A 25,620-nucleotide genomic window follows, 5' to 3' on the forward strand; every position below is an offset into this window, starting at 1 on the left:
CTTTTGTACGAGCACTCACTTATTGTATGCGCAAAGTGGAAATGTTGGATCACATTCCTGGGCAAATCAAATTTCTAGTTCTACTCGACACTATCAGCCTTTTTGGTCGAATCCAAGGTTGCCACTTGAAGTCAAAAGGCGCAAAAGAGCGCCATAACAAAAAACCTTTTGATTAATGTTTAGGCGCTTCTGTAGTGCCTTCGAAAACGCGCAAACAGGTGGAAAACCCCAGTTTACCAATATAGATAGCTCTCTGTCGGTCACTGGCAATTGGGTAAATAACTTTATCATTAGTGTTCGACAACAAACAAGTCACTCGAATGGTCTTCCTGCAACAAGTCACTTCTCTCCCTCGAGGATGTGCACCACCTGGGCCATTGTATCACCGCCAAGCTCCCTATCTCGAGTGGAAATGCCCCCAAGTGCTTGTCCAATTCGGCCAATTCGGGACGAATTACAGGTGTATGGGGCTCGAGGTGTATAGTGTGTGTAGTGATATCACAACAAGTGGTAAACAAAGCGCTCGATGTGATTTTATTTTACCTTTTTCCGGATCGCTGGGCGCTGATAGCCGCGACACGTTTTCGCAGCGCCTCCAATTAGTGTTCCGGAATTGCGTCAGAGCACGCAGTTGTCCAGATAAGAGCCACCGCACCACTCGACTCCCGATCCTTCGCCTCGTGATCGGGGATCCGTGATCGGGGATCCGTGATCGGAGATCCCTGATCCGTCATCGTGTCACAAAGCCCGCCCACCGGCGATCGGTCAATATCATAGACACCATATCGCCACCGAGTGGGCGATAACCACTAGCCCCAACTGAGTTTGCGGGCCAGTCATTGTTTGGATTCCCGCTTGGCCAGCTTCAAGGTTGCCTCTCTCGAGGGTTGGGCCCGGATTGCATGGGATTGCATAACTCTGATCCGGAAAGTGGGCTCGCCCGGGGAAAAGCACGCGCCAATTCACCTGGAGATGCCACAGTAAGCATTGGATAAGAGGCATTTGGTTATCTCTGCAATTTTAGTAGTTTTCCTTATAGGTTAAGGGGGTTTTGTAATCTCCCTAGAAGCGTTTGAAAGTGTTGTCTATCGAAGACGCTTCAATTGCAAAAATCCGCTGATTAATCAACAACGCAGCTGTAATGACAATTTTCAATCATTCAGGCTCTTGAAAAATGGAAAAATTGTAGATTGCCTTAAATGATTAAGAAGACTTCTGCCTTTGTTGTTGTCTGTATGTTGCAAATAGCAGTCATACGCGTGTTTTATTCATTATAATACAGGGCGTAAAAGTACAAAAATATATACAAAAAAAAAAAAAACAAAAAAAGGTTTATGTAAAATGTGTAAAATTCTCTGTCGCCTGATCACTGCCACCGACCGTCGCTGCAGATGCACTTCAATTGACTTTGTTTACTTGGTAAATGGTTTTTATTGTTTATCGAATCGCCGCATTCCATGGCTGCCAAGGCCAAGCACCTAACACATCACAGATTGAAACCCCGACCCGCTTTCTAAAGGAAATGCGACCTCCAAGGGCACATTGCCAGCGTTTTCAAAATTCTAAAAAATATTCAGACATTCACAATGGGTTTGACTGTTTTCGGGGCCTCCTGAAGTGTAAAAGCTGCGAGCGTGCCCCTGGAACTTAAGTGTAACCCCCCGTTCTGTCCTTTGCTATTACTTCTTGAGGAACACCTCGTGCAGCTCCACGTCCTTCAGGTTGACGAGCGTGAGGCGGCGCGAGAACTTGCCCGTCTGCCAGCGCTCCTCCAGCTCCTCGAGCGTCCTGCCCCTCGTCTCCGGCACGAAGGTGCCGATGAAGGCGGCCGCCAGGAAGGAGATGCCCGCATAGAAGGCGAACAGATTGGCCGTGCCCAGCCAGGCCTCCATGTTGGGGTAGATCTTCAGCATCACGAAGGCCAGGATCATGCCGAAGAAGATGGCTATGCCGGAGGCACTGCCCCTCGCCCTCTGCGGGAACACCTCGGAGATCATGAAGAAGGGCAGCGTCAGCATGCCCATGGTGGAGAACACGATGTGGGCCACGATGCAGGCCACCGGCAGCCAGTGCCAGGTGCCCAGAGTGTCGGGGAACCAGTTGCCCCCCGCCAGCAGCAGCATGCAGAAGCCCATGCCGGTGGCCGAGAACATGCCGGCCGGCTTGCGACCCCACTTCTCGAAGATGCCGCTCATGAAGAGCGTCGTGATGATGCGGGCCACGCCCAGCAGCACGGCCACCAGCACGGGGTCGATGGTCACGCCCGCCTGCTGGGCGATCTGCACCGCGTAGACGATGATCACCACCACGCCGCAGGCCTGCTGGAAGCCGAAGAAGGTGGTCATCATCAGCACCGGCTTGTACACCTCCGGCCGGTGGATCATCTGGCTGAGCGACTCGCCGGCGGCGGTGGTGTTGCTCGCCTCCGCCAGCTCCCTCATGTGCGCCAGCTCCGCCTCGAACTCGGGTACGTAGTCCACCTCTGGAAGGGTCCAGAAAGAGGGTATGTGAGATGAGGGCTTACCAGGATTTTAAATACCTTACAAGTAGAAATGTATGATAAAATCAACATATAACCATAAAATCTAGAAAATGAATTTGTTACCTTAATTTAAAATATATAATTCGAATATATAATTCGGATTAAAATGGTTCAAAAATGTTGGAATCATTGAATTTATATTTAAGGCCTTATTGCCTTTAAAATGATAAAGGAAATGTATACACATTAATAACTTTCAGTGCTGTGCCATTTTGTTGGCGGAACCTCAAAACTCTCATTAAAACAGCTCATTTTTTACCTGTCATACGATAAAGGTCAGTGCCGACATTAGCTCTATAGTATCTAATTTACAAATGGATTGCCGGACTCCTAGTCACACTAATATCTTCAAATTGCTGCTCAGATTGCTTGATTACTTTGTATTTTATTAGTCAACGATTAAGGTGGATCTTATCAGATTTATAATTACATTGGCCTGCAAACCGAAGAACTGAAAGTCTTACTAAAAGTTTTCTGGTAAATTTAAAGTTGCCCAACATTTCTCTTAATGATAAACTTTAACTTAACATTTTAAACTGGGTAATATCATGTAAAAAAAATCAATTAAAAACCACCATTATTTTCTACAGGGGGGGGCTCACCTTTCTTGGGCAGGCCGCGGAAGTACCTGAGCGATGACCTGGCCCGCTCCTCCTTGCCCTTGGTGAGCAGCCAGCTGGGGGACTCGGGCATGGGGAAGACGAGCAGGGTGGCCGCCAGCTGGTAGCAGCAGCTGATGGCGAAGATCAGCTGGATGTTGTGCCTGATGAAGTAGCCCAGCACGTACATCAGCAGGATGCCGCTGGCCAGGCCCAGCGAGGTGCCCAGGATCAGGCGCCCGCGTATCCTGGGCAAGCTGATCTCGGCGGAGTAGACACCCACCGGGGACACGAACATCCCGATCATGATGCCGCCGAAGCAGCGACCCACCAGCATTTGGTAGTAGATCATGTCCCGGTCGGAGTGCATGAAGCTGGTCACCAGCAGGATCCAGCCAACTAGTCCTATCAGGTTGGTCAGCAGGATGGTGTGCTTGCGGCCAATCCTGTCCAGGAAGTAGCTGACCAGGAGTCCTCCCAGGGGACAGGCCATGTTCTGGATGGAGGCTGTGAGCACAGGAATATCGGAGGTTAGTGGATGCGTTTTTAAACATAATATATTGGTTGAATGAGTATTGATTTTGATTATTGCCTGTCTAGACGAACAGTGACGAACAGATTTCATTTTTGATTAATCACTGGGCGTTTTGTTTAGTCATTGCGGTTTACGGTTTAAAAAAATAATTTTAAAGTTTATTTTCATTTTTAAGAAAATAATTTGTTTTTCACTCCTTAATTGCGGTTTTATGTAAGGTCACTTAAATTATTTTATTCAAGGTCTTAGCTTTTGAAAATGTCCTTTTCCCTTTTATAGCATTTTTATTCATCATTGTCTATATTTGTTTTTGTAGTGTTAGAAAAACATTCAATGATCAATAAATCATGAAATGGTCATTTACGAGAGGGCTTTCATAAAAATGCCTAAAAATCTTTTTCGATCTGTATATATTAGTATATGATCTTTATTTTGCATTCTTAATGAGTGAGGAATACTTTAAATATTTAAAGAACTTTACAATCTTAATATAGGATGGCCTTAATTAAGTAAGAAAAGGGGTTAAAAAACAATAAATGTTTTAAAGGAGGAGGAGGAAAGAGGATTACATTAAGTAAATGTAGTTTGTAAATGATTTTATTTAAAGTTTCTACAGTTTAGTATGAAAGGGCTATCCTAAAATCCCCTTGGATCTCTAGGATATATATAAACATATTTAATATATTTACTTTTGTATTTTTAAAGCGAGAGAAATACTTCAAATATTTTAAAAATCATGAAATTTTAATGTAAGATCACTGAAATGTAATTTGTAAATGGTTTTATTAAAAGTTTCTAAAGTTTAGTATGAAAGGGCTATCCTAAAATCCCTGAAAATCCCCATATATATAATATATTTTCTTTTGTATTTTTGAAGCCTGAGAAATACTTCAAATATTTAAAAAATCATGAAGTTTTACTGTAAGATCACTGAAATATAGTCTGAAAGTGGGTTCTATTTAAAATCCCTAAAACATAGTATGAAAGGGCTATCATAAGAATCCCTGAAAATCCCCTTGGATGGACGATCCTTCGTTCGACATTTGTAGTTTGCTCACCGAACCAGCTGGACTCGTCCTTGTTGAGCCAGAAGGGCTGCGTCTCGTCGTGCAGCTGGTTGAGGGTGACGGCGGGCATGCTGACCACCATGCCGGAGCCGAGCACTCCGCTGTTGCCCAGGAAGACCATGAGCTCCTGCCGCAGCACGGCCAGGCGGCCCTCGCCCAGGGGCTTCTCCTTCTTCGCGTGCGGCTCCTTGGCGGCGTCCTTGGGCACGACGGTGGGCCTGTAGGCCGGCGGCGGCACCAGCTGCTCCTCCTGCTGGCCCTTCATTGCGCTGGCGGTTCCTTTATGGGTCTTGGGTTTTGTATGCGTGCTGCTGGTGGGGGGCAGATGCCGCTCGATGCCGCTCGATGACGCTCGATGACGCTCGATGACGCTCGATGACGCTCGATGCCGATGGGGGGGCGTGTCCGGTGGAGCCGATGGTGCCCTGTTCGCTGCCAATCAATTAATGGCTCACAATTAGCTATAGTGGCGACGTCGTCGACTACCGGGGCCACCAGTGGGCTCGGGCTTGGGTATGGGTATGATAGCTCCGACTGCTCGACAAGTGGAAACTTCCGCGCATTTCAATCAAGGGCTCACGCTCCAGTATCAATTTCACAAGTTGCACTTATCAGTTTCGAATGGCCGAGAGTTCGGCGCTGCCTACCTGCCCGCACTCGTGCTATTTTTAATTTTGCCAAATTCGCAAAGACCCATTCCCTTTGGCTTCCTACACGCGAGCAGAAGAACTATAACTAAGCACGTCCGTCTCGTTCGGCGTTCGCTGGGCGACTGACTTGGATGCTAGGCTCTTGCCCTGCCCGCTGCGCCCCATAATTTGCAAATTAAAATTATTGTTTGCATTTAATACGAGTGCGACTACGCGGCGTATGCGCGATTGGGCGAACTCGAATTCGGCGATTACGTATACGCCACCGCGGCCCGCCGAAGGCGAGCGGCGCTCTGAACGCAATTAGCTGTCTAATCGATCCGGCGACACCCTCGGCTGACCCCGCCTCACACCCCCGGTATCGGCGATACCCCCGGGACCCCACGGGCCCTCGCCGACCCTAGCGGCCCCCGAACCCCCGGTATCTCTGCGGAGCGCTCGCGCTGCTCTCCCAATCGAACGACATTGGCAACGAACTTGACACGAAGAGCGAGGTCTGTCACCGGTCGGCCGGCGGAATACCCTCATCCGGAATCCCCCAAGCCCGTGAATCGAACATGTCACCACCCGAGCGTAAACAATTTAATTTGTTTATTTACGACTCCTCTAATCTTGCCAAAATCGCCACTCACGTTTCGCGCCCTCGCCGAATCGGGGGACTTTTGGTATTAACTTCTTCTGCATTATATTTCCCAGTCTCTGTGTCCAGATACCAATGAATCATTTGCATGCTGAATAGATATAAAAATAGATATGGGGCTTAAAAATAAATACAAATCATACATATATCTTTACTCTTACCTAATATAATATTTGGAATAGTTGGAATATAAATTGAGCTTACAAATAGTTTAAAATTCTACAGTGGCTTTAAATTCTACATAATAACTAATTATAATCAGAGATCACTTAGAACATAAAAAGTTGTAATAAAAGTTTAGAAATACCTTACCAACCCACAAAGACGCCTAAAATGAAACCTAATTTGTAAAAATGTATTTATAATATTTAATTTTAGAGCTTCATGTTTTTTTTCAATCATTTAACATACAGACAATTAACTAGAATATGCATAATTTATACTCTAAATATAAATAAGTAAAATCTATTTCAATTTTCTTATGACAAAGGTATATTAGATATATTTTCTGTATCATTAAACTTATATAACAAATGAAATAACTTGCCCTACAAATAACACGGACTCTTCCCCGCCTAAGGGTACACTTATAAGGTAAACACAAATGTTTCGTTAATGAAATTGCTGCTGCTTTTTTGGTCTGTTTACGAAGCACCTCGGACGTCGGAATCGCACTCGGAATCGGTGAGAACGTTGCGGCTGCAGTTGGCCAAAAGCCAGAACCCAGAAGCCAGAAAACCGAAGAGAGTGCCCGAGCTTATCAGGCTCTTCACCCACCTGTCCACCTGTCCGCCTGTCACTTCGGCCACCTTTGCTGCGGAAGAGGTGCATAAATTATGCGATATCGAGCGGAATGTTAATGCGCGGCGCTCTGTTTTCGGGTCTCGGGCTCTGGACCCCCCGACCTACCAATAGGGCGATGCACGCCGCTGCCACGCGGGCCGATCGCCCCGAAATGAACCATATCGCGACTACCTTAATTAGCGAAATCCGAGCCAAGAACTGTGGTAACCTGTTTCTATGACCACAGGCATACAATCACGATAGTGGCGGCAAATATTTGAGTTGTGATTGCGGGCCAATTTGACGCGCTCAAATATTTATGGCTTAATATTTAAACAAATCAACCAGTTTACACAAAAGCCCTGGCACCGCAAAAAAGGCGGCCAAACCAGGTGAAACGATGGGTAATTTATGGCCGGCGACCAGTGGCCCGATAATTTAAATTAAAACTGATTTACGATTGCCGTGGGCAAATTTCTGGTTTCCTGCTAAGCACTACTTATGAGAGCGTACCTTTCACCGCGGGCTTTCCCCCTTTTTTGCGCTGCTCTCGCAGGGCAATCGATCAACCTGAAGTGGCGGCTCTAAATCAATTATTCTCGGGTGTCTCAGCCCCAAACCCCAAATAAAAAAGAACCTTTCGGGGCTCAAAAGCCCACACAAACAGGGGCGATCGTTCGATTATATGTAAATGTCTTGCCAGCCAGCTGATAAAACAGTAACAATGAAAACGTGAGAGTGGCTGCCCCGGCGCAGCTTTGGAAAAAGAAATACAGTGTGTATCAGATAACAGTCTGGGGCCCACCGAATATGTGTTTTGGATGCGAATAATGGCGCCAGTTGACCGATAGTCCGAAAGAAATGCTCAAGGTAATGCCCAAGAGTTTCGAGAGCTTGAAGCACCCAACAAATGCGTGGCTTCGAACTTTGTACCTAGCCGCTTTTGCCGTCAGTCATTAGAAAATATAGCACGCTTAGAACATCATGCTTGTAGCACTGAAACCAAATGATTAAATTGATTAGAGTTTCATTTTCCGGTGAGCTTTCAAGTATCTTTCGACCGAATTCCACTGTAAACTGATCAAAACTGGTTATCTGAGGACGGTTCCTACGTCAGCATTACTCAAAAGCCGCCTGCCCGCCTGGCAACAAGTTCTGTTTTGGTAGCAAACTTTTCTTAATTTAATCTCTACATTTAACATTATGAATTTGCGGGCCTTCATTTGGATCCCGCTTACAACAGTGTGTTGGGGATTTACTCAGGCAACTGTAATACTTTCAATAAATAATATTTAGTAAAGAAACGTAATCAAAAGTTTAATGTATATATTGTTTTTGTAGTTGGTCAATTTTTCCGGCTTAACAGAAATTTTGAATTTTGGTAACAGCGTAAGAGCGCGCCAAGCCTGTAACATAACAGTGGTATATCGATAGTCCATGGGCCAACTATCGTATAACTTAAGAGAGCTGTAACAGTGAGGTAACATTTTGCCATCAAGCGTTGCCATACAGTCGGAAATGGTTTTAAATTTGAAAAGTACGTTATGTTCAAGCGACTACCCATTTAAATTATAGTTCTAAAAATTGCAGTGTACGATTGTAGGCTTAATTCACATATGCTTTGAGTTAGGGCTATGAATTTTAGGAAAAAAGAATCATATTACATTTATAAAAATTTAATAATATTATAAGAAACTAGCTCAGAACATAAATTTATACATAAAGCAAACAAAGTATTAAGTTATAAATATATATTTTTAATTATTAAAAAATTAACTGCTTTCAACTGTTTCCCTTTGTTAACAGCCAACAAATAAAAGCCCAACATTACACACTTTCAGCATTTTCCGGTTAACAGAGTACCAGTGCTGTCACTTTGACCTTTTAATGGATATATGTAATTTTATTAATGGTCCCCTCTAAAAATTAACAAAAATAAATAGATAAAAAAAATGTACAAAAAAACTTGAAATTCAATATTTTTAGGAATCAAACAAATAATGAATTCACAGTGTTATCAGCATTTCATTAAAAATTAAAATTATGACCTATAATAAATACACAGAACTTGTTCAGCTACGAAATGAATTAAAGATTTCATCGAGTATCAACGCTAAGCTCATAAGACCCAGGAACCTTACTATAAATAAAAACAATTTTTTTTTCGAATGATATTTCCTTTTATTTTCCGCCCCTTTGTCTGCTCTGTCCCGTCCTCGGAATTCTCTGCTGGCAGCACCCTAACATCCGCTGTTATCTGCTGTTGGCCATCCAACAGGGACTTGGCCAACAATGGAAATTCAGTTGGTTTCTGGCGCTCAGCGAGAGCGCACGTGCGACTGCCCCGCCCCTTCCAGCTGCCTCCCAAAAGCGCGAGCGAATTTTTGGCGCGCACTTTTGTGAACGTTCAATTGCATCAATTATTTGGCATTTTTTTTAGTGCTTTACCAGGAGCCCTTTTTTGTGGTTGAGGTTGCGTGTGTGCGGCTGTCGAAATTATTATTGTAATCGCAGATGTAACCTGGCCCGTGAGTGTGTGGCTAATTGCAGGGCGCACTTGAAATATTCATGGGGCAAGTGCAGCGACAAAGGGCTGAATAATTCACCAGAACTACTTGTTTTTTTGCTCACACCGCCTTGCGGGTGTGCGAGTGGCTGCCAGGAGGTGAAAACAAAAAGCCGGCGATCCGACGAACATGTAAATCGAAGCTCAAATGGCAGCGAGCAACAAGCCCCGGTACAGGAACAAATCCCTCGGCGCCGCCCTGGAGTGCCTCCTGCACCTCGTCCTGTTCGCCAGAGGTGAGTCCTTGATCCCCAAAGTCCTTACGCCCATGAAATTAGGTTACTGCTTCCGACGGGAGTCACCAAATTCCACAGGGAATAGTTCCTCCAAAGGAACACCTATTGTTTCACACTTTAAAACCTAAAAAAAATGTATTAAGTCCCATATGCCTTTTCTGCATTTGATTTTATCGAGCTGGCACTTCGCCTCCACCTGTAGTTGTTTACAAAATGTAAGTCTATAAAACCCCTCCCATTATAAAGTCATTATTCACACAGAGCAAAAACAGGGGTCTGCGAAATTCATTGAGTTTGAAAGTATTTTATAAGAGCTTTGCCTTGGCACAACTATGACTTAATGATCTCTCTCTGATTGTTAATTTGCTAATTTATCTAAAGTAAAATAAAACTGTTCAAACAAAAGCCCAATAAATAGAAGGTATATTAGTAATAAGAAAAGCGATTTCTTTCCCTTTTTCCACGTGCACTTGCAATTCCCTCGGGGTGGCCGAAAATGCCCAAATTGCTGGCGAACGCGGCGTATGCGTAATTTATGGACCTGCTCCCATTGCATTCCACTTGCGGCGCGGGCCATAACAGTACTTAACGAAATTAAAATGCGAGCTGCCCCGCCCCTTTTCCGCCGGGCCGCCCAACGCATAGTGGCTGAAAATAGTTCATCTGACACGCAAAAATAAAAGTTTGCAATTTATTTCTTGGGATGTTGAAGAATCTATAAATACATGTTAATTTTGTGTTTCAGAAAGGCAAAAACCCGCATTTACTTGTATCTTCCCTTAAAAAATATTTAGGCTTGAGGGAATAGTTGGTTAGACCATTTCCAAGCCGACAAGAATAGGTAACACAATACTTTCCCCGTCAGATTGCCCATTCTGACCACTGTGCTTCGGTTGCGTTAATGTGCGAAATGGACAGCGGCAGCAGCCAAAGGAAAACTTTATTATTATCATAGAATTCTTGGAAAACTGTTGCCTCAGCTTTTTTCCTCCTCCTCCCCGACGAGTTGCAGCCAAGTAAAAGTGCAACACGAAGGAATGTGGCCAACTAAACTAATCCCAGCAAATTGAAAAGAAAAGAGAATCCAGAACCCAACTTTGTCTAGCCTTCAAGGCAATTTCAATTATCCCACGTCCAAATTATAAGCTGACTTTTGATTGACCAAGCAGCTGGCATTCCGTGGGCTGAGATGGAAAAACCTAGGTAAAACTTTGGTCCCGATATAAATGCATAAAATTCTAGGCATAAACTTAGTGCAAGTCGGCAAGAAATGTTGCCATTAAAAATTTGAGTGCTTGAGGGGTTACTTTATTAAATCAACAGCTTTTATTGGCAATCTGCTTACATCTTTCTATGGATCTACAATTACTTAATCACCCCTATCTGATTGTTTCCCAACCGAAACCATTAGCAGCTTTATGAAACACTTTGGGTCGATTGGAAAATATGGCAGCCACCACGCTTGCGAAACAATCTAAACAACTTTATAAGCCCCAGGAAATTTCAATTAGGGAAGCACTTAATAATCGGTAATTATTAATAAGTGGAATAGCCAGACCGAGGAATTTCTCAGCGCATTAGAGGCGGCTCTTTTATGGGGAAAATTCCCAATTTGATTATCTGCAAATCGAATAATTTCTTCGGTACGATAGACCTAAGGCTCAGGGCGATCCGATGGAGCCTTCTGCCCAATCGGTTTGCCATTTCACTGCCAGCCAGAAGACTGGTATTCCCCAGTCACAACTCATTCGGGTCTATCTGGATGGGACTCAGCCCGGGGCCAAGTTCACTCCAACCTCGTCCACACTCTCATCCCCTGTTGTGACATTCCAAAAATAGACGCAAATCGTAGTTAAGAAATCTCATCACTCTGCCTAAGCGTGCCGCAATGAAAATGAAAGCGTCTAAACCGGATCCGATACTAGACAACAGGCAGACTCGCCTTTAGGCGATTTGGGGAAGCACTGGGAGAAATAATGGGGTTCTAAAGCCTAGAAGCATAAAAAAACCAGATACGTAGCTGCCACGGAAATCGCCAGTGATTAAAACCCATTAAATAGGGAAGCTAAAAGTATGCTACAAAAATGTGGACATTTCCTATCGACACATATTTATTAGCTCCTTAAGATTCATAATTTATACTTGCATACTTTTAGGTATCTTTTATATTTTACTCGCATTCTCTATAAAGAACTAGTTCAGTTTAAGAGAAGACTTTAAGTACGACTTTATTATTATATTTATTGAACATTTTACTTTGTAAGATACATAGCCAGAGTATATACTATTTGATGGCTTGATTTTCCCCGAGTGCATTGACGGATTGGTTACAGCTCACCTGGCGCGGTAACCTCGGCTATGAGCTTGCCCCATGGGCTCGGGACCTGTCTTAGCTGGCTTACGGACGTGCGGCTGTCACAAAAGGGCGGGCTAACCCAGTCCTGGACCCCAGGCATAGACATAGATACGGATACAACAGATCCAGTGCGACGCAATATGGCGACACTAATCTGAGATTGTCAGCGCCCCTCGCCGGGCCGCTTCGGCCCACCCGTTGGAAACCCATCCCGTGCCGTAACCCATGCCACCAGCCACTCCCCACCTCATGTTTGCGTTTGCAGCTGATTAGACGACGGTGACACTCCATTTAACTGTCAGCCGCAGTGCCTGAACCTGCAAAAAGGGCAACCCGGCAGGCCAGTAAGCAGCAGCCACCAGCTGCAACACGGAAAACAACATTTCGTAGTCTCGCAACCAAAAAAACGAAAAAATCATTGCTGCACAAAGGAGTTCGAGAACTTTCATTATATGCAGTTCTGCTTGTATTACAAATTTATGAGATAATATAAAGCAATCCCTAAGGATGAGGTACGCCCCACGTTTGCATGTATACACCTTATAAGGAAATTCCTCATGTTTGACCTTTAAAAAAACCTATTTTTCATTATTATCAGTAACCATTTGAATTCCATTATGAATATAAAATACCTATGAATAATATTCCTGTTTCGAAGTGATGTTTCCCTGTGCAGTAAATGTTGCATCGTGAGGCGGTGGGGGTCGGAGGGTCCTGCGTCCTTCTTGCGTCAGCGAAGGCTCTCAACCTTGCAACAATTATTCAGACCGCGTCCATCTATCCACTCTGTTTTCCGAATTATATAAGCTGTTAAGGGAAGTGTACAAAGGAATATTTTCAGCTTTACTTAAGCAGTCCAAAAAGGGGGCAAGGCAAAGTTTTTCGGCTGGGCGTGGCTTCTTCAAGAGTGTCCACAGCGATGTGAGTGATTCGAATACATTCATAAACATTGTTGGTTTCTTTTTGCTGGCGAAAGAGGAATATTAAATCATAATCCCGGGGGCCAAAGGCTGGGGCACGTTTATTTCTTCCCTCCTACAAGAAAAATGACATAAAAACGTTTTAATGCAGGTGGAACCGAGAGATAGCGGCTGTCAGGACTTAATGCCCCAAATGATCTGGGGAAGGGGCGTGGCCTGGGAGCCCAACCTCAAGTGGAGACGAACCATTAAAGCGTAATGAGTTGCGATGAGAAAGTGCGCTGCGAGAGGTTAAATGTAGGCAAATTAGACATCTTCATAAAGCAGATGTCCTGGGGGCAACTAAAAGCGCATGAACTTTGGGGAACTCATTAAAAACGTTTCGGTTTGAGCCATAATTAAATCACTTTCTTAAAATACCTGGAAATGTGTTTAAAAACATTTACTTAAGATAAGATTAGCTTTCAGCCATAAATCGATTATAAAAGTGAAATATTTTAAATGATACGTTTATTTACTTCTACCATTTATTTAGTATGCTTATACCTGCTATTGCTTAAGTATTCGGTAAGCATTAAGTGAAAATTCCTTAACCGCAACTCAAATAATTTTTCAGTACGCGAGGAGGAGTGAAAAATTATTAAAGAACATAATCTGGGAAAGCAGGGGAAAACTGCGGTTGATAGGTGGAAATAGAGGTGGTGGAGAAAAGGAGGAAAATGTTTACAAACATTGGACGGCGTACGAAAACTTTGTTGTGAAAATAAACAATACGAAAACCAACCACGAACGTAAAATGAATACTGAATACTCTATTGAGCGGTGATGGGGAATGCAATTCACACTTTTAAATCAAAAGAAGGAAAACCTTTTAAAATATAGTTTATACGCATTAAATTCCTCTGACTCCTCCACTTAGGTTTTATTTCATCAGTTAACTTCTGCGCAATTTTCCCCTTTTATATGGCACTTAGTTTTACCACCTCCCTTGGCCATGGGAACACATAAGGAGCACCATGAGCGGTGGCATCTTCACCAGCAGCGTCAACAATTTGGCACATTATTACTCGCACATACCCACACACATTCAATTGTACGGCCCCGAAACACGCGCCCTGTGATATTGTTATTTTCTGGGTATTTTTTTTGGCCCAAGGCAGCAGCATCTGGCTGCTGTCGCTGTTGCAATTTTTCCAAATTTGTCAACTGCTGTGGTCGACATGTCCCACCGCCCACCGCCCACCGCCCACCTCCTGCCCGGTCCATCCCTTTTGGCCCTTTGAATAACCAAGGACGCGCATATGAAATGTGGCGTCTTTATTTTGTTTCAGTGGGAAAGGCACTGCTAGAGGGAAAAGGGAATCGACTTGGTGATGCCAATCCAATAGAGAAGACGAGTGCTAGGGGGTTTCCATTCGCGCACTTTAACCAGATTAATATTCAATAGATTTCTGTATTTTCAAGTCGGTTTGAATATATTTAAATACGTAAGTTCCCCACAAACCGCCTTAAGACCCTCCTAATTACGCATTGACATGACGTTTTGTATTTACTTTAAATACCTTACAAATCTGCAGACATTTCTAAGACGGCTTAACTTTTCACCGAGAAGAGGCACTTTGTTTGACGCCTAGGGCATTGCAAATGTAATGCCAGATTATCCCCGTTGAGTGACAGACTTGTGCGACTCCCTGATACCCTGTAGACGAAGCTCAGTGGCAGTAGCTGATACTTCTCAACACCCCACCGACCTCCACCCCTAGTCAATTCATTGAGACTTTGCCAACTGCTGCTTTAATTTGGTCAAAACAATGTTCGTATAACACAGCCTTGTAATCAAATATTAAGGAACTTGGGCTAAAATCCCTTTTAAATTGTAATTATCCCCGCGAAATGTAAATTATTTTTCTGTATCCCCGCTTGCCCCACATTTCATATCGTATTTTGTACATCTTTTGTTTGTTTTTGGCCCTGCCGCGGGTTAAGGAATAACAATTTTTGTGCTGCCACGCCCACGAGAAGGGGACGACTTTGTTTTTTGCCATTTGTGACATGTTACAAGCTGCAAATGAAATAAAACGCGTATTAAAAATAATTTCCGAAGCGATCCCCTTGCTCCTTTGCCATTTGCGTGTGCGCCCAGCGGGGCTGTGTGTGTGTGTGCCTTAACCCTTGCAACCTTAACCCCCAAAAACACTGCACAGCCCGTGGCCATCAATCGGGTTAAAGGCCACACATGAACAGGAGCACGCAATCGAGTTGGGAATTGCTGATCCGGCGGACGATGGTTACGCTGCTGGTGGTGATTATGACGATGATAATGACGATGCCCCAAAAGGTCTTTCTCAACGTGCAACATGCAATACAGGCCGAACCGCCTAAGGGGAACTTCTGCTGGTGGCTATTTTCTGGAATTTTCTGGGGAATTTGAAATGTTTTTTAGATGATTACAAAAACGATATCTTTCTATTTAACATCTATCTATCTATATATCTATCTATCTATCTATCTATCTATCTATCTATCTATCTATCTATCTATCTATCTATCTATCTATCTATCTATCTATCTATCTATCTATCTATCTATCTATCTATCTATCTATCTACCTTTCTATCTATCTATCTATCTATCTATCTTTCTATCAATCTAGATATCTATATATCTATCTATCTATCTATCTATCTATCTATCTATCTATCCATCCATCATCTATTTAGAATCGATGTATCTATCTATCTATATATCTTTCTCTCACTTTCTATCTTTGAATCTATGTATCATATTATATTAATAAATTATGTTACATTTTCATTAAAATTCTCATCATAAATACAGATAAACTGTAGTTTTCTGCCAATATCCACTGTAAGGCCTTGTGTTTCGTGTCCTCTACTTGGGCAAACATTAACACCCTTTGATTAAAATGGAATACCTACTCATATACATATTTCCCAGCACGTGTGTAGGTTGTATATTATTTATGGTAACACGAGTTGATTGTTCTCAATCCGAAGAGGCAGTTTTTATTTTTTTAACCACATTTGCAAACAAAATATAATACAATTATTTCATTCTTTAGGGCGAAACTATTGCCCTCTGCTAATTGCAACTAATCTGCAACAATTCCGAATTAAAATTTGCTTGGATTGGAGTAGTTAACTTTAGTTTGCACTTAATTAAGCGGGATACTTAAAACGGAAATCGCTTTGCTCACATCTGATTTGCCACCGGCAGACCTCCTTGGAGATATCTGATAACTTAAGTTTCCCTGAAGGTGCTTAATTATTCAAAGTGTTGTCTCTGTGTTTTCGCACTGTTCCTCCCTCCTTTCCCCCTTTTTCCTTGCACCCACCTCCTGTCGTGTCCTTTTGTAATTTCATTAGTGTTGACAACAAATTCATTGTTGTTGCTGGCGTTGTTGTTCCTATTATCCTTTATCCTGGCGAAAAATTGAAAGTCAACTCGAGCACTCTCCACCTTGATGGGAATTGAATAGAATGCAAAATGACAGTCACGCCCCCCGACCCCAAGACCCCACGCCCCCAAAAATCCCCATAGAGCTCGGCATGTGTTATGAGTTCAGGACGTGCTGAAGAAGAGGAAGCGGGCAATCAGATGCACTGGGATAAAGTCCTTGATGTTATTCAAAATATAACTTCTCTTAAAGTATATATAAAAAATTTGTAGACAAAAAAAATGTAGTCTTAATTTTGCATTATATTCTTTATTAAGTTGCATGCTTATACTAAATATAACAAAAATCTTGAACCAATACTAAAAGTAGTTATACTTAATATTATACAAGTATTTTTTTGACAACAACCCTTTTCTCTCCGTGCAGTCGAAGAAAAACAGAGGGAGAAGGCACAACTGGCAGTTGAGTTTTTGCTTTGAAAGTTAATTAAAAACCCATTGAGTAGAGATGCGAATGTTGGAAAGTGTGAACTACGGAGAAGGGATTTGCCACGCCCCGGGCCGCCCCCAGCCCAAACACATCACTCACTTTCCATTTGCATTACCCTTTTCCAACGCCTTCTGCTCTAATTTTCCCTTTTTTCGGCCCGCCCACCGGGTTGCGAAAAATGCCAAGGAAAGTGCGAAGGCTCCGCATTGCACTTCTCTAATGACCAAAATGCGGTCATGTCGCAGGTCACAGGTCACGGCTCCTTCTTTTCGGTAGCAGTTCGTCAGCTAGTTTCGCAGGTAGCCCATGTACAGAGTATGCTACCGTAGCTAATCACCTGTGTTTATACAGGTAAAGAAGTTTGTGTCTAATTGAAAGTGTCCTCAGCGGGGGAATTTCGCTTGTCGTCTTGGGGATTAAAGTTGTAAGCGGCTCAGTGGATAATTAGCCAAATGGCCAGGGCCTGGCAACCCTGCTCCTCCGATTGTCCTCCGCCTGTCCGCCCCCCGACAACCCTAATGACAGCCAAGTTGTGGCCCCAAGCTCTGGCCCCCGCCCTGCCATTGTTCTCCTGGAGATTCGTTTCCTGTCTGGCGGCGACTGCTTGGCAATGGATGCAAATACGCTCCAGCTTTATGACGAGTGTGTGCTGTCAGCATGACCGAAAACAGGGGCCGCAATATAAACCCATAGGTCATCGCAGACATCTGCCAGGGTTGCCAGCCAAATGTGTGCTTCACTTAATGGATGACAGTATCGTGTTGCATTCCGGCGAATCCCTTAGGGCTGGGATTTAATTATAAGCTGAACCACTTTGCACTCAGCAATATGTTCGCCTTGAATTTGGGAAATTTAAGGGCAATAAACATTTTTATAGCTGCAAAATACATATAATTTAGAGAATTTACTTGAATTTGCTGTTTTATTGCATGGAGAATATTTAAATAAATATGTAAAACATTATATTCATGAAGTATATCCTGTTTATTTTGTCTTAAACATAGTTAACTAATTTATAACTTATATTGTGTTAACTTAGTATATTCTTGAGCAATTTCACACTACATTTTCAAGGCTCACTATCTCCTCTAACGTAGTAAATTTTCCTTTTTACCTTTAAGATAAGCCTAAACCATGCTGCAGATACCAGTGGCAGCCGGGGAGCATCTCGAATGACAGTGATTCCTGATTCCTGCAGACACCATCTTGTAGGCCCCCACCTGTAACTCCCCAATCCAATCCTCTCACCTCGCCTAAGCTCTGTGATTTCAAAAAACGTTTCGCATTTTCCATAGTTGTGGCTGCAACACAAAAAAGCGGGAGGAGAATGGGAAAAAAACACACGGGAAACTTGTTCGTACATTTTCCGAAATGAAAAACGCACATATGCAACAGCAGACATACATATACGGTGAAATATGGGTGGGGTGGGGAAATGTGGGTGGCTCCATGGCAACTGAACCAACAAGATGTGCAGATGCCGAGTACGGATACGGACGCAGTGTTGAAGATGCAGATACACAGATACATTCTGGCCATCAGCTCCTGTCGACTGTGCTTGAAGAGATGAATTCCAGGCGGATTTGCATTTTCCGTTTTTCTGGCCTACAAATTTAATTCGCTGACTTCACCAGAATTGACCATTTGCATTTGCTGCTGCTAGTTTGATTTGATTTATAATTAAAATCGCCGCTAGAATATATTCATTTTGTGTTCGATTTTCTGCCAAAATGTTTATTTGCTCCGCTGCTCGGCGAAATTAAATGTTGGGAAAATTTCTTCCTGTCAGGTCAGTACAGTGAGTGCGAGAAGTAAGTGTCCAAGTTGATTAGCACCTTGCAGATGATTAACTTGTATTCGAATTTAATTGTGGCTAGGCTTCACTCGGGACGCCATATATTATTCACTTTCTTTTTGTTTACCTAATGAACTCATTTAAGTTTTCTATTGGACTGTGCTGCTTGCGAAAATGTTTGTTAATTATTCAGCAATCATCTGCCATAGAATGTGCTGAAATATTAAGATAAATATAACGCAAATTAAAAATGCACATTAAAATAACGATGAAGAGCTGTATTTTTTGGAATTTATCGATGTGCTAGTGTGGCTTTTCTATTATTAATTGATTAAACTAAACCAATAATCATTAAATGAATCTAAAATCTGAATGATTGATTCTTCAGAAAATAATTTATAATTATTTAGCATTCAAATTAAACCTGTGTTTCGAAGAATGTTGTTTATTTCGGGCTTTAATCAATCTTTAATATAACGGCTACGGGCTATGGCAGACTGTTTGTGCTTCTCCGACTTAAAGTGCACTCAGATGGATTTTCCTGCTAGGGAAAGCCATTAAATATTCGCTCTTCATCGCAGATCGCCGCGTGCGTCGAAGGCAAACAAATATCTGGCCATAATCATCAATCAGCTGGCCATAAACTGATGCCCCGCACTGTGCGGCCCCATCAATTTCCATTTAGACAAATCCGAAGGTAAACCCGAGCCAGAAAGAGTGGGCGGTTGTTTATTTGAGTTATGCATATCAAGTTGAAAGGTAAACATGCGAAATACGCCGACCTCAACCCCGCGGACATCTGCTAAACTTGGCCTCTAATTTGCATATTCAAGCAAATTACAAGGCGAAGCGCTCAAGTTTTTGCCCCATAATTATGAGGGGCAGTGTTTTATTTACATGCTCAGAAATCAATTTGCTGGCGCAGATAAGCGGCCGAACAATAAACAATCGCAGGGGTCCGCGGGGAGGGGGAGTGGGTCAAGGGGTCAATGGAGCGGGCGAAGGGGAGCTGAAAGCGAGACAGACAGTCGGAACCAAAACAAACCGGCCCAAAAAGCCAGACAAAAGAAAGCGGGCGACCGCAGCCGACGGACGGACGGGGTGTAGAGGCTGGCCCACAGAAGGTCAAATACCAAACTAAGGCCCACGAACCGCCCACAAAGGAACTTGCCTCCCCTGCCGCCCCCATTTTCAGCCTAAAACCACACTTCGGAATTTCCCCGCCACCGGGTTCATCCAAGTTTTTGGGTCCCCTGGATTCTAAATTCCTTTGCCTACGATTTAATTTGCTTCGATTTAAAGTGGGTAAGACGCCTTACATTCGGCTAACTTATTCAGCTCGAAGTCTATATTATCTAAGTAACCAGGGAGTTTATACATTTCATTTATTTAAAATGGTAGAAAAATAATAAATATAAACAAATCAAACGTAATTCAAACCCTGTGAAAAGTATTATTATTGTCAAGATTAAACCATGAGGAGGGGCGATTTCTCAATGTCAGGTTAACTTGTCTTCAAAACTCCTCTGAAAAAGTTTGTATCTAAACTCGATCGAAATAAACGTAACTGACAATGAAAAGATATTATTTTCCGTTCTGAGTACTATTAGTTCATATAATTACATTGGGAAATAAGCCCAAAAATAAAGGACATTATATTATTGTGGATCCCTTCGATTTTAAAGAACAGGGTATTCCAGATGCCCTGAATCGCACTAAGCCCAATGCTCGGCATCAAGAGTTTGATGTGGCTTTTGAGCTGCTGACCCGCAAATCGTTTGATAAACTTTTCTGTGGCCCAAACTGGAAGCGCTCAGAGTTCTGTGGAGTGTGCGGCCTGCGGAGTGTGGTATCAATCATATAGGGTCTGGCTGTGTCACTGGGGTAATCAGGATAATTGGCAACTTCCGAAGGACACGCCGCAATCGCTGCTTATCAGTGGACTTCCTTTCAAATTACCTTTTCTCAAGGTTTTCCCTTTTTAGCCCTTTTCCAATTCTTTTGTGGGCCCGAAATCATAAAATTAAATATGCATATCAGGCGAAGTTGGGGGAATCCCTGGCTTTTCCTTCGGCTTGGGCCAGAGAAGCTCTGCAATTGACTTAATATCCTTTGGGCAAACAATCAAAACAAGAGGAGAAATGAGGCTGGACGGGAAAATGGGGGATGGGGGAAAATGTGGCAAAAGCGGGCGGAAAACGCGAAAAAGAAAACGCGGAAAATCGCACCCAGACGCAGAATGGTCGATTTGCAACGCTTTGTTGCACGCACCCATTGAAATTGTTTCCGCCCTCTTTCCACAATTGTTTTTTCTCTCGATTTTATGCTCGTCCTTCTTCTCGTTCTTGCCTCATTTTTTCCCTCGTCCTTGCTGCTTGATTTGATGTGTGCAATTATGGCGTCATTTACATTCTTGCCTTCCAAATGGCCAATCCATGACACCCATCCCCTCTCCTGGACCACTCCGCCATCCCAAAATATCCCCAAGTAATTTTGGGTACACTGAGAGGAAGAAGTCGTGTACTTGGCTTTTTAGGGGGATCATATTATTGTATAAAATATTTTTAAACATATTTTTGATATCCCATTTCATGTTAGAAATACACTTTAACATTAATAATAAAGATAACAAGGACAAAAAATATTTTAAATCTTCTTAATACTTTATCTTTATCCATCTCCTCTCGTATAGTTGACCCACTTCTTCATCCCAAATTAACCTCAAGATGAAAGTAATGCTGACCTCGAAAGATATTATATTTAGATTTCTTTATTTGTCCCCCTGACTGCACAAGTTTTACAATAATGAATCATTAGAGTTACGGTTTTTCTCCGTGTGTAGTGCGTTCCTACTGTTGTTTCAATGCCCTTTAGCTTGCTAAGTATGCTACAGAAATTTCCTTAGCTTTCCATGGAGCTGGGCTTTCTTTTTGCTTTCCTGCGCTCAACTTCTTTGTCTTTAGTGGGGGGGAATAGTGCCATAAGCACGGAGGGCGGGACTACTTATATAGAGATGGATGATGCTAAATGACGAAAAGAATGGGAATGCCAACATTGTGCTGCGGCCGTTATGGTTGTGAGTTTGCTTGGAACTCGGAAATAGTGGAGAAGGCCCGTCGAGGGGTTACTAAAACAAAAGTTACCGGAAAAGTTACTCGCCCCAGCCCAGCTTCAATATTTTGGCTTAAAAATGCCCGCGTTGCACGCTTTTTTCCGAGGGGCTCCCAGACTTTGCGAACATTTTGCGAAGGTAAACAAGCCGCAAACTTGAACCGAAACAAGTGCAAAGTGAAAGTAAATATGAAAGGCAAACAGAAGCCAGAAAATAAATATACGTGATGGGGGAATCAAGGTAAATATGCTGCCAAGGGCTCATTGCCGAAACTTGATAAGTTTACAGCTCGAGCCTCGAGATGTGGCGAAATCGAGCTGAATTCCGACCAAAATGGGCGGTCAATTAAAATCGAATCGAAGCTAGGGGAAGGGGGGATGTCGAGGAAGTGAAATAATGATGTGAAAGTATCAAATTTCGCCAAGGGGAAACATATTTGTAATTATAGTCAGGCTTTCAAATTTAATTTCAAAGAAAAATTTTGATGCTCAAATGTAATTTTCATGGTTAAACAAACTTATTACATTTTTAATTGGCTAACGCAGAAATTATGCAAAGCAATTAATTTTACAGCCAAAAAAAAATTGAAGCTGCAGTAAGCATTGAAAAAGTTGCAATACGTAATTACCTAATAAAAGGCCTGGTTACAAAAATGCAATTAAAGAATTTGTAATTTATTCCAGCAATTTTTGCAAACATAATTAAACAAAAAGTAATCCCCTAATGCGAAAATAATTGGAAGCAATGCAAAAAAGTGTCATGACAATGCAAACAACGTTAAATTTATACATATCATAAAATAATCACAGCATTAAAAGCTCTTTAAACAAATAAAAATGTAAGCAAATAAACCCAGAACCGACAGGAAATAAATCCCACATAATTATAGAAAAAAACAGAATGATTAAGTGCACCTGGCATGAATACGAAGTAGAATAAATCTAAACCGAATTGAAATGCAGGGAAACTCGGGGAAGATGGGAAAATCAAGTGATGCTGAAGCGGAAATTAAGGGGAAATTAAGTGAAAGTGAGGCGGGCATAAATCAAGCCGCAAAGTGATGGGCGGAAAACGGGTGACGGGGGAGTCACTTGGAACTTCATTTTTTCATTGACTTTTTCCCGGCTTCCCTTTTTTTGCTCAATTTTCCCGTTCGGCGCAGTGAAGCGCTGTCTTTCGCTGGCTTTTTAATTGCCACTTACGCGCTCTGGCTTAGAGCGAAAGCCCCGACAAAAGCCCTTGATGCCGGGTCCTGAGTCCTGTTCCTCGGCCTAATTTTATATATATAACGTTTCTGTTTTTTCGGCAAACGCTTTCTATCCCTTTGTCATTTCGGCGGGGCGATGGGCGCAGAAGGCGGGCTGGCGACATAAATTAAACTCAACTAATTGCGTATACGCCGCGTGTGCCTTAAGTGGGCTTTGCCAAGGACAGCGGCAAGGACATCGCTTTGGGGCTTAGTGGTCCGCGTTGATCCTGCTGCAGCACTCGCTTTCTATTTGTATTATCTCCGAAATTTTCGCGTCTCCTCCGGGGGATTTGTGGCCCTGATTTAGTAGTGTGTGCAGTGCCATTAAAATTTAATTAAATGCCCCCAAACGCACATGAAGCAGGGCGAATGCTCAAACAGCAATTGGCACACGGAGCAGGACACTGGTGACGCCACAGCATCCTTGGCCCATCCTTGGCCTTGTCATTACGATTATTAGCATTTCTCGGCCTCATTACTACCATTATCATCAGCAGGGCCAACATATCCGCCTGAGCGCAGCGGCGACATCAAATGAAATTCGTTTTGTCTCCGAGCCTGTAATAATTTATAACACGATGAACTTGTCGTCCTTCCACGAGTCCTGCGAACACTCACACAGACTCACATGGAAGCGAACGCCCGCAGACAGTCACGCATATGCAAATGAACTGTGTGCCACCTTATATGTATGTACTGCACTGTCCCATCTTCTCAGGGCAAAGAGAAAAAGTCTCAGTGGCAGTTTTTAAACATTTTTACAAGCCTGGAATTTATTAGAATTTATTTGAATTTTTTGGGACGAGGTATAAGACGGAATAGCCAGACAAAGAAATTACAGAAATTATAAATTACTCTTGTGATCTTATATCATCAGCAAGCCGGAGTGCATATCTTAAATGACCAAATATGCCATTTGAATCTCCAAATGTATCTCTGATTTATTTGTAGCTTATGCGGTTAACATTATACAGTTGTATACAGCAATGGCTATGTTCCATAGAGTTTTCCCAGACCAACTTTCGTTATTTCCCAGACACTTTTCTTGCCATTCCCATTTCACGACATCGCAATCTCATTTGAACATCTTCCTTTCAATTAGGCAACTAACCAAGTCATGTTTATCCACATAATATACCCTATATACTGCTTGGGCCCAGAAAAAAGGGAAAAAACAGTCGGCACCATCGGAATCATCGTCATGATTGTCATCGTCATCAGCGAAGCATGATAATGATAAGAATAACAAACAAGCGCAGCGACAACTCTGGAAGGAAAAGTGGGCTATTCGGGGAGGTGGGTGGGTGGTGCGATATAAAGATTGTTGCCATATTGCTATCATTTGCACACAATCAGCGTCAACGTCAACGGGATGCGAAATGAGAGGAGAAAAAGTAGCGAAAGAAAAGCGGGGCTGAGGTCAAAGGGCAGCGGGCGCGTGGGTAGGTAGGTAATGTATGCCGAAGGCCCAGAGACCTTACACCCCCGCCCAACGATCCCCTCGAAAAGGAAGTAAAACCATTCGACAGGATGAGTCGAGGATGACGCGGAGATTGCTCGTCGTTCGCCCATGTTGCCAACGACCGAATTGCAGATAAAGTATAAATAAATTTAAATAAATAGCGTAAAATCAAATTTCCTAGGGAAAATGGGAAGGGAAAGCTCGAGGGGAGCCCAAGTGGCGTGACAATTTCCATGTGGTTGCCACCAAATGAAGGGAGGCAAATGAAAATGGTAGCGAACAAGAATTGACTGGCCATATAATCATTAGCAAACGAGTGAGCGGAATTGCAAGTGGGAAATTTCAAACCGAACAGATAAAGTGTTTTTCATTAAGGAACAGCTATTGCCAGCTCAAAATGTATATGCCCCTTTAGGGATACTTAACTTATTTAACTTTTGCTTAGGTTTTTTGTTAGTGCTCTTTGAATAAACTGCTAAGCAGAGGCAATTTCCAATTGGGTTTTCCCTTTGACATATTGCTCAACCACATATTTCACGCGGCTTTTGACGGCGACCTTGACTACAGGCCCACTAGTGGTGGGTCTACCCCATTTACACCAACCCCTTTGGCCAACATTTGCCTATAATTGCCTATTAGTTTTCATTTGTTGATTTGGTTTTGTCTGCACGTGACATTAGGTTGTGGCTCTGATTTTTGGTCTTGCCTGCGATATTGATAGTGGTTTGGTTCTCGGTTTCTCGTATCGATTGGGATGTATATACAAACATATATAGTCCATAAGCTAATGGCCAAAGTGTTGCCATCCGATCAATGAGGGATAAATGTGGCCTGCATGGGGGTGTCTGTGCTCCAAATGGGGGTCAGAGTTCAAAAATATAATATAATTATTTATCATCTCTATACAATTAATAATGTAATTAAGCAATTTTATCAAAGTAGGGAATATCTAAGTATAAGGCCTTTATAACGAGACTTAAATTTCCTGCTTATATATTCCACAAAGGCCTAAAATATTTCTGGAACCTGTCACATGTATTTCGGAAACCCCTTGCACTCTCATTATTTAGTGCCAAACTTTGGGCAGCTTTGGCCAGAAAGTCAGAGAGCGTTGGCCAAACTGAAGCATTAATATTTGGATTGTTCGGAATTTTGTTTTATGTCGGTCAGGCCCTCGACTTTCTCCCATTTCGCACCCATC

General features: G+C 42.8%; 2 protein-coding genes across 2 annotated transcripts in view; one reads left to right on the top strand and one right to left on the bottom strand.

The window, feature by feature from the left end:
- Nucleotides 1-1,220: 1,220 nt before the first annotated feature.
- On the bottom strand, nt 1,221-5,579 carry LOC108023679 (facilitated trehalose transporter Tret1). Its single transcript, XM_017093301.3, has 3 exons — nt 4,735-5,579; nt 3,145-3,648; nt 1,221-2,482 (listed from the first exon to the last, which is right to left on the bottom strand). The coding sequence occupies exons 1-3, from the start codon at nt 5,006-5,008 to the stop codon at nt 1,680-1,682; spliced, it is 1,581 nt and encodes a 526-aa protein (XP_016948790.1). The 5' UTR covers nt 5,009-5,579; the 3' UTR covers nt 1,221-1,679.
- Nucleotides 5,580-9,135: 3,556 nt separating this feature from the next.
- Nucleotides 9,136-25,620, top strand: part of LOC108023701 (uncharacterized) — a 46,041-nt gene continuing 29,556 nt past the window's right edge. Inside the window, exon 1 of the mRNA XM_017093330.3 lies at nt 9,136-9,618. Within this exon, the coding sequence (XP_016948819.1) occupies nt 9,531-9,618 (88 nt within the window). The 5' untranslated portion in view covers nt 9,136-9,530. The remainder of the gene's footprint in view (nt 9,619-25,620) is intronic.

Source organism: Drosophila biarmipes, chromosome X, assembly GCF_025231255.1.
Source record: "Drosophila biarmipes strain raj3 chromosome X, RU_DBia_V1.1, whole genome shotgun sequence".
Lineage (NCBI taxonomy): Eukaryota > Metazoa > Arthropoda > Insecta > Diptera > Drosophilidae > Drosophila > Drosophila biarmipes.

What these genes read in the sequence shown, in the direction of transcription:
- LOC108023679 (XM_017093301.3), bottom strand. Translation starts at nt 5,008, where the DNA reads ATGAAGGGCCAGCAGGAGGAGCAGCTGGTGCCGCCGCCGGCCTACAGG. An exon ending in GGACGAGTCCAGCTGGTTCG is followed by an intron (nt 3,649 to 4,734) that starts GTGAGCAAACTA and finishes CTGTGCTCACAG; the next exon opens with CCTCCATCCAGAACATGGCC. An exon ending in CCGCGGCCTGCCCAAGAAAG is followed by an intron (nt 2,483 to 3,144) that starts GTGAGCCCCCCC and finishes GGACCCTTCCAG; the next exon opens with AGGTGGACTACGTACCCGAG.